Below are 9,214 nucleotides of genomic sequence, written 5' to 3' on the forward strand. Positions count from 1 at the left end.
ATAAACTCCCTAGCCAGTTCACTCAAGCTACACTTTTTTTTCTCTGACATTGCATGGCTGATTGCAGGCATTCAACTTCTTTTCATTTATTTACTTTATTATTATTAACTATTATTCTTTTAATTTCAGCCTTGGGGTGTCATATTTGCCTCTACAAAAGCATTAAAAACACGATCATAACATATATACACAACCTAGTAAATCAGGGGCTCATGATACTTGCTCATTTACCCCTCCTAGTTTGTGAAACTAAAGTATAAATTGATACATACTGACATATTCCTTTCAAATCCTAAATAAATTAATTAATAAATCAAAATTGTCCCCCTATCAGTTCCTTTAATTAATAATAAACTGTTAACTGGTGTACCTATAAAAATTTTCAACGATCTAAGATGTGGGTTCTATCTTTTTCATACATAAAATTCTTAGGAAAAAAATATGTCAAAATACTTTTGCCTATTTTTGGTACATCTAAGGGAAAAAATAAAAAGATTCTTTCCAGGCAAGATGGGACTGATTATACCTCATTTGTTTTTTAGATACATAATAATTCTTAGGAAGAGAGGAAGGAAGCAAATAATCCATCGGTATTTATGTTTATAGAACAAAAATGAATTGAGTCCCCAGTTTTATTTACAAGGAGAAATAAATCCTTTTGCTAACAAGGGACAAATTCTCATCGTCCTCGTTTCCTGTCTGGACCTTATGGGAGACTATAGAGTTGGGTGTGATGCTTAACTACACCACAGCTCAGTGTATGTGCTAATGGCCCCTGTGGGTTCAGAAGTTTCCCCAGAGCTTGGGGCTGTTGAGTCTTCCCTCAGGAGAACTGTGTCTTATTGTCATTGTCGTAATCTCCTCTGCACACATGTCCTGGTCCATCTCATTTATAGAGGAATGGACCAAGCCCAGGAGAAGCGCCTTCATTTCCTCCTGCATCTGGAATTGCCCATGGTTGGAGGGTCTGTATGCATCCAGGATGGGAGGAGACATTGCACAATCTCATGAAGATCCTTCCATTAGATCTGCACCTTCTGACTTCTGATTTTTAATGATATCTGGTACCATACAAGTAAAAATGGTAAGTAGATTTCTGGATTTCAGAACTATAATATCATGATTCATAAGACATACATGTTTGGTCACCCAGATGACCAAAATTTATTTCTCACATATGTTGGTCTTTGTCCACAGTTCCTGACTCACAGCTCCCCAAACCTTTGGAATTTCCTAAGTGTTGAGAATGACAAAGGTGTCTTTTGTTATATTAATGAGGTGACTTCGGAAAGCACCTGAGGATGGGGACTGTTGCCAGTGGACAACCATGTGATTGAAGGGTTGGTATTTTTCAGTCTCACCCTCTGATCTCTTCGGTGGAGAGAGAGGCTAGAGGTTGAATCAACTGCTAATGACTGATTATTTAATCAATCACACCTATGAATGCGGCATAAAAACCCAAAAGGATGGGGTTGGGAGAACCTTGAGGTTGGTGAACACATGGAGATACGGGGAGAATGCATCGCTTTGAGAGAGCGTGGCGCCTCCATGCCCTTCCAACTTTGCCCTATGCATCTTTTCATCTAGATGTTCCTTTTATAATATACTGGTCACCTAGTAAGTAAAACGTTCCTCGGAGTTCTGTGAGCTGCTCTAACAAATTAATCTAGCCTGAGGAGAGGGGTCATGAGAATATCTGATTTACAGCCAATTGGCCAGAAGCACAGATAACAACTTGGGCTTTTTGCAGCTGACTTCGAAATTGGTTAGAGTTTGGGGAAGTCTTGTAGGACTGAGTGCTGACCTTGTGGAATCTCTGGGTAGAGAGTGTCAGAATTGAGCTGAGTTCTTGGATACCCTGCTGATGTCCAAGAATTATTTGCTGGTGGTGGGACCCCCCCAACTCCGTTGGAAATTGTGCTAGCAGCAGGACTTGGGGATGCTCAGTCTCAGATCCAGTTTTGTTACAAGAGAAGGAAAGGAGCAGCATCTTGATTAAAGCTAGCAAGATGTGAGGTATTAGCGAGAATATTCTCTTTCAATCGTCCTGACCCTTCTTGTGAAGAAGCCTTTCTTACCTGCACATCAAAGTTGTGAAAAGAATTCAGGAGATTGGAACTCAAGGCTCTCTTGAAAACCAAATTCACATCCCTCCCTGCGTGAGACCCATGTTTCAGTCCTCAATCTCAATTTTCTCTTATGTCACAGGATTTAAAATTTTAAGACTACGAGATTGTGCAGCAGTTTGTTTTAAAACACTGGCATTAATATGGAAATTGAAAGTTCCATCTTTTTTCTTTCCTAACTTCCTGCCTTTCTTTCTACTTTTTTTCCTTTTTCAGTTTGCTAATTACAAGAACAACAAAGAAAGATTTAGTAAAGGGGATGGGACAATTATTTCTTTAAAGAAGAAATAGCAGGGGGGAGGGTATAGCTCAGTGGTAGAGTGCATGCTTAGCATGCACGAGGTCCTGGGTTCAATCCCCAGTACCTCTATTTAAAAAGTAAACACATGAGATAAATAAACCTAATTACTTCCCCTCCTTAAAGAAGGAAGAACAAAGCTAAAAGGATGGATTAACAGACTTTAAAAGAAGAAAATCATTCATAGAGACGTTTCCTAAATATCATACTACCTGCAGGTGTATATGTGTTAATTTTCAGTTTCATAATAACTCAAAATCACTGATTACTGCTTTATAAATAAAAGACATGTAAACATTAAAATCTCCTAAAACTCCATCTCTTGCTCTACAAGTGAATCTTTTTGACAGCTCACTGCATATTTTGAGATATTGTTTCTATTTTAATAGAAATATGCATATATTTTGTGACCAAAAGCATGGGGTCACACTACATAAAATCTCACTATGTGTTATAGTCTGCTTTCCTCTTGTTTGAAATTAATAAGATTAAAAAAATTCCAAGTGAAGCCACATACAAAATCTATTTTCATTTAGTAGTTATTTTTTTCAGCTCATAGTTGCTATTTATCAAACCACTTCAATAACTTTAAAATATACATTGTTTCTGAGTATTACCCATTTCAATCAATACAGAAAATTATTGAGGGTTTATATTACATGTTGTGGATTAATAAATGTAGGACATATTCCAACATGCAGAATTAACGTGTCAAAAAATATAATTTAAAATTTTGTGGAAGATAGATGTTTCCTTTGTTAAAATAACAAGGTGGTCTTTCAATTTTCATGTTGAATTTCTCTAGTTTTGTCATTATTCTTTAAACTATGTTAGTAGTTTTTTGTGGTATTTTTTTAAAATACAGACTCAAATTTATTCATATTTTGCATCATAGCTTTCAAAAATTGCAATTTGCCTAGTGGGATCTTCCTAAAACCAAGATGATCAGGAAAGAGAGAGGTTGAATAGTGACCATTCTTTTTTATAGTGGTTGTATTTTTTAGTGTCTTTAAATATTTGATTTGTAATTCGTTTTGGTGCAAGGAGTAATTTAAGGATTCCCTACTCCCCAACCCCAAATGTCTGGTCAATGATCATGTTTTAATTATTATATTTTTAAAGTATGTCTGGATATATGTTAAGGATAGTTTCTCCTCATTAGAATTTTTTTGTTTTCTTTAGAATTTCCCTGCCGAGTCCCATGGACTTATTTTCCAATTCCGTTTGTATGCCATGTGTTTTATATGTAAGTCATATGTTTATAGTTATACAATAAATATAAATATTTACCAACTTTCTTTCATATTAATACAAATATAAGAACATATCTGTAAGTAAATAAGGTAGTTTGATTATTACCATTTTAGATGAGAAAACTATGTGAAGGTAAATGAGCCTTCTAAGATCTCATAATTCTATCTTGTTGGCTGAGGGACTGTAACCAGGGAGACTGGGAGAGCAGTCCAAGATGCTTTCAATTCATTCCTCTGTATTTGTCTGTAAGACTTATGGTCTGTGTCCTCAAACGTACTTTGTTTTGAATGTGATGCGTTCTTAGAATTGCAATTTGATGGGCGTTCCTGCACGTACATGTGAATCATTGCATTAAAGTTGTATTATCCAGTGGTAGAGTGCATGCCTAGCATACACAAGGTCCTGGGTTCAATCCCCAGTACCGCCTCTAAAAATAAGTAAGTACACCTAATTACCTCCCCCACCCCACAAAAAAAGAAAGTAAGTTGTATTATCCATTACAAAATTTCATGATTATTTTTTTACTCAAGCAGTATATAGGATTTTGGAAGAAAAAAAAATTTCTTCCATACCAGACCTATTTGAGAGAGAGAGAGAGAGAGAGAGAGAGAGAGAGAGAGAGAGAGAGATGAAGGATCGGGGGCAGGGGGGAGGGAGATTAATTTTATGTGCATACTGCTTTAGTAATAATTTCTTGTCTCATACATTATTTATCTACTCTGGTACTTAAATTAGCTCAGGAATCATGATCAAATGAATAAAGTGTGTCTTTAAGATAAAGAGTAGATGGGTATTTTGCATATAATTGATACGCCCTAAATACTATTAAATGACCCTTCATGGACTTCATTTGGGGCCTTTGAGATTTTTGCAGGCGCTTAGGAACTTGTGTCTCAAGAAGAATCAATAGTTGGGCCAGGGCAGGATGTGTCTTTGTTGTCACTGGAATTAAAGGCAGTACCCACAGTGAAGGGTAAAGACTCCAAGCCCCATTTCCTGGGTTCAGAATCAGCTCTGCCTCTTTCTAGAATATGATAAGTTACCTAACACACATCTGCCTCAATTTCCTTTTCTCTGTAAGTCAGGGATAATAAGAGCGCCAACTTGGTATCATTCTTGTTGGGGTTAATGGAGTAAATAAATGTAAGAAGCGTGGAAGAAGGCTTGGCTCATAGTGAAGTGCTCCCTTATATTGGCTGTAACATTTATTAATATCAAAATTCCTTTTCAGGTATAGTACAGATGGATGGAACCAACGAGAGCACCCAGGGAAATTTCATCCTTTTGGGGTTTTCCGATCGCCCCCATCTGGAGAGCATCCTCTTTGTGGTTATCTTGATTGCGTATCTCCTGACCCTCGTGGGCAACACCACCATCATCCTGGTGTCTCGGCTGGACCCCCACCTCCACACTCCCATGTACTTCTTCCTCGCCCACCTCTCCTTCCTGGACCTTAGTTTCACCACCAGCTCCATCCCTCAGCTGCTCTATAACCTGAGTGGATGCGACAAGACCATCAGCTACACAGGCTGTGCCATCCAGCTCTTCCTGTTCCTGGGTCTGGGCGGTGTGGAATGCCTCCTCCTGGCAGTCATGGCATACGACCGTTTTGTTGCCATCTGCAAGCCCCTGCACTACATGGTGATTATGAATCCACGGCTTTGCCTGGGCTTGGTGTTGGTGGCCTGGGGCTGTGGGGTGGCCAACTCGTTGGTCATGTCCCCAGTCACCCTGCGCTTACCCCGCTGTGGGCACCGCAGCGTGGACCACTTCCTGTGTGAGATGCCTGCCCTCATCCGCATGGCCTGTGTGAACACAGCAGCCGTAGAGGGCACCGTCTTTGTCCTGGCAGTGGGCATCGTGCTGTCACCCCTTGTGTGTATCCTGGTCTCCTACGGCTGCATCGTGAGGGCTGTGTTACAAATTCAGTCAGCATCAGGGCGGCACAAGGCCTTCAACACCTGTGGCTCCCATCTCACAGTGGTCTCGCTTTTCTATGGAAACATCATTTACATGTACATGCAACCCGGAAACAGCTCTTCCCAGGACCAAGGGAAGTTCCTCACCCTCTTCTACAACATTGTCACCCCGCTTCTGAACCCCCTGATCTACACCCTCAGAAACAAAGAGGTGAAGGGGGCACTGAGGAGGCTGCTGCTGCATGACAGAGAGGGAGGGAAGGAGCAAAAGTGAACGGGCGGGTGATACAGGCATCCCTAGCCTGGTTACGAACTCCTCCAGGGGCCACGGATGGCACTGGGGATCGTTGGCTCAGATCTGTGCTTCTCAACTTACATGCTTTCTTTCCCTGGACTTCTGTGTGACTGTTTTAATTCCAACATTATATATTTTCATAAGTGAACTGCAAAAAAAATACCATCCCAAACCTCTCTGGATGATCTTATAAAGCTGGTCTGAAGAACAAAGTGAGGTAAATAGTTATAAAGATGAGTTTCTGCAACTTATGCCAGAGTGCCAAGTAGGAAATCACTTTTCTTAACGAGAATTTTGCTTTTGTTGTTTTTTTTGTTTGTGATGCATTAATAAAATTATGGCTATTTTAGAATAATCACAAATTGGTCACTTCTCTTATTTAACAGCCATCAAACATGGGACATCGGGTGTTTTTATTCCCCAAATTCCCGTACAGATCCTTTTATCATATCATATGGTTTTGTCTATCCTTCGTCCCCAGACTTTGGCATTTTCCCCAAAGCCTGGTGTAAGAGTCTGGATAAACCAAGAAGTTAGCCTGTAACAATGATATATGAGTCATTTAAAATCTTAAAGCATCATTATTTCTCAGGTATGTTTATATTTTGTTAGTGAGAAGGCCCTGATGTTTAGTAATTCCCTAATGAGTCAGGTGCTCTGAATGCATTTAATCTTCCCTGCATCTGTGCAGGTCACATGATTTTTATTACCCATATTTTATGCATGTGACATTTGGGGCTTTGAAGTGAAATCATTTGCCCAAGAAGAACTGAGCCAAACATTTACTGCAAGTTCTAACTCTATTCCTGCTGTTTCTGTTGCTACATGAATTTGTAAAGAGCAAAAATCCGTAAGCATTTAATGAGTAGTGTCAAAAAAGCATGATTTGTTTCCCTTCCTTCCATAATTCAGTCCAGGATGTAGCGGAGGAAAAAGTTTTGCTAGACTCTTGTTGGATCCTTGTCTGGGTCTGAAAATTAAACTGACATGGATAATTTAATGGAATAAAAGTATACAAATGTATTTAATATACATTTTACAGGACACAGGACCCTTCGTGAAGAAATGAAGACCCTCCAAAAATTGTTCTTATGCTGGATTTGATGAAGAGTGGATGGTGGTGAAGAAATGTGATAGGCAAAGTGGGTATAATTTATTGGTAATAAACTGGGGGAAACTTAGCAAAGCCTGTGTGTTTAGATTCATCTCAATGTCCTCCTTCAAAATAAGGACGTTTCTTTTCCCCAGGAAAAGGGACTAGAAAGGATTCCCTTCTATGAGGGGCTTATGACCTGCTTCAGAGGACGGTCAGAAAGTCCGTCTTGCACCTGCCTTTTCACAAATTTCTTCAGCTCAAAATATTCAATATGCCAAAATGCGAAATTTGAAGTAATATATACTGAACATCATTAAAGCTTTCTTCCACTTAACGTGCAACGAATTACTCCTCGAAGGAGGGCCGCGAGGGTCTGGACTCCTGCAGATCTCACGAGGCTTGCCCTCGCTCGCTGGCTGCAGGCCCTCAGACCACACTTGAAGGGCAGAGGAAATGAATTACCCACCGCTCTCTTTGCAGGCATTTGCAGGGCAGACACATTCTGGGGAAAAAAAAAAAATGTTGAGACAGAATTCCTAGACAAAGGGGAAATAAAATGAGGAGGGGATAAAGAGAAGAGGCTGGATGAAGGATGCCAGCACATTTATCCTCAGTCCCCTCAGAGTCACAGCTTCTCCTCCTCCACAATGAGCCTGTGTTCTCACCCTCTTTTTTCTACCCTCCTCGCTCTCTCACCTCAAAGGGCACCAGCCTCCGTGGGGTCACTTAAGTACAGACAAAGCAGGGGCCACTGGAAAGGAGATTCTTGTGCTTCAAGAGGACCCTGAATATTGGTGAATATTCCAAACTGCTTTTTAAAAGAAAAGTAGAATGGGGGGAGGGTGTAGCTCAAGTGGTAGAGTGCATGCTTAGCAGGCACGAGGTCCTGGGTTCAAGTCCCAGGACTTCCTCAAAGAATAAATAAGTAAACCTAACCACCTCCCCCCACCACAAAAATAAAAATAAAAAAATAATAAATAAAAGAAATAGTGATATGAATGGGCTGATGGTGAATAAGAGAATAGCAGCTATCCGTGAGGCAGTAAGAGTTTCTCCCTAGAGTTATAAAACTCCACAATGCTGCCTTGGGACACAGCTGACTAAGGAGAGACGTTTAATCGATAACCAGGACTATGTGCAGGGCTTCTCCAAACGTATTCTCTTCTTGGAAAGAACTTGCTGGACATCCTGAGTGGACTTGAAAAGCAGTCTCTTGGGAAGAATAAACTTGAGGAACAGCAACTGGACGGTTGTCAGTGTTTCTTCCTCTGAAAAGAAGTGCCCCAAAGATAACGAAGAGTGTTTGCATAACTCTAAGGAATGAGAATAGTCCATGTGTACTGTGGTGAGTGATTCTGATTGTGCTTCCTCAGTGAAGGAACAGAATTCAACTGAGTAATTCAACTGAGTAAATTTTAAAGGTCTTACTGGCTTTCTTCGGTGATTCATAAATTGAGCATCATGCCTCTAGAAGAAAGAAAGTAACTAAAGAGCTGTAGAAAATGAAAGACTTATAAAGGGAGTGGACACAGGAAGGTCATGCTAGGCAAAAACAGATTTGTTTTTGCAAGGTTACTTTCCTCGTAGGGGACTTCTAAGGCAGGTTACCTAAATAATGCTGATCAGACAATCCTAACGGGCTGGCTTAAGGTTCCATCCCCGGGAGAGCTGCAACTGTAATGAGGTCTAAGTTTGATGATGTAGGGCTTACAATGAGCAACTCCATCTGGACCTGTGGTCTTTAACACCTCTGATTACCTTATGACATGGGGTTAGTAATAACGATAGTTGCTGTGGAATTGTGTCAAGATGCTCAACTCACCGGGTCTAAGCCAGAGGAAAGCTGATTTTACCTGTACCCTGTGCTTCCAGAAAACAGCTACTGGTAAGAAACCCCACTACCCTATTTTTTTGTCCCAGTAAAGGACTTACTGTGAAGAATGACTCATTCTCGCATGATTCAGATGAACCCCCCTCCTCCCTTCTTCCTAAGGCTCATGACTGCTTTGTTTAGCTACTAAGTAAATCTCCCCTTTCTCTGCAGGGAGATGTTAAAATAAATTTCTAGGCCCAAAGTGGAGCTGCTTCTTCCCAGGGCGTCACATCAGCAAACTGAACTTTTGTGTTCCTGTAAATGTTCTGCTTGACCAGAAATGCAGTATCTCCCGTCAGCCAATCCGCAAACACCAAGGTAACTCTGGGCTCTGTACTTAATTTCTTGTTCCT

The 9,214-nt window shown here is 40.4% G+C and overlaps 1 protein-coding gene across 1 annotated transcript; it reads left to right on the top strand.

The window, feature by feature from the left end:
- The first annotated feature begins 4,901 nt into the window (after positions 1-4,901).
- Positions 4,902-6,003, top strand: LOC102511281 (olfactory receptor 2W3). The gene has a single exon (XM_006178026.2). The coding sequence runs from the start codon at positions 4,921-4,923 to the stop codon at positions 5,869-5,871; it is 951 nt and encodes a 316-aa protein (XP_006178088.1). The 5' UTR covers positions 4,902-4,920; the 3' UTR covers positions 5,872-6,003.
- The last annotated feature ends 3,211 nt before the right edge of the window (positions 6,004-9,214 follow it).

This window comes from Camelus ferus, chromosome 3 (genome assembly GCF_009834535.1).
Source record: "Camelus ferus isolate YT-003-E chromosome 3, BCGSAC_Cfer_1.0, whole genome shotgun sequence".
Classification (NCBI taxonomy): Eukaryota; Metazoa; Chordata; class Mammalia; order Artiodactyla; family Camelidae; genus Camelus; species Camelus ferus.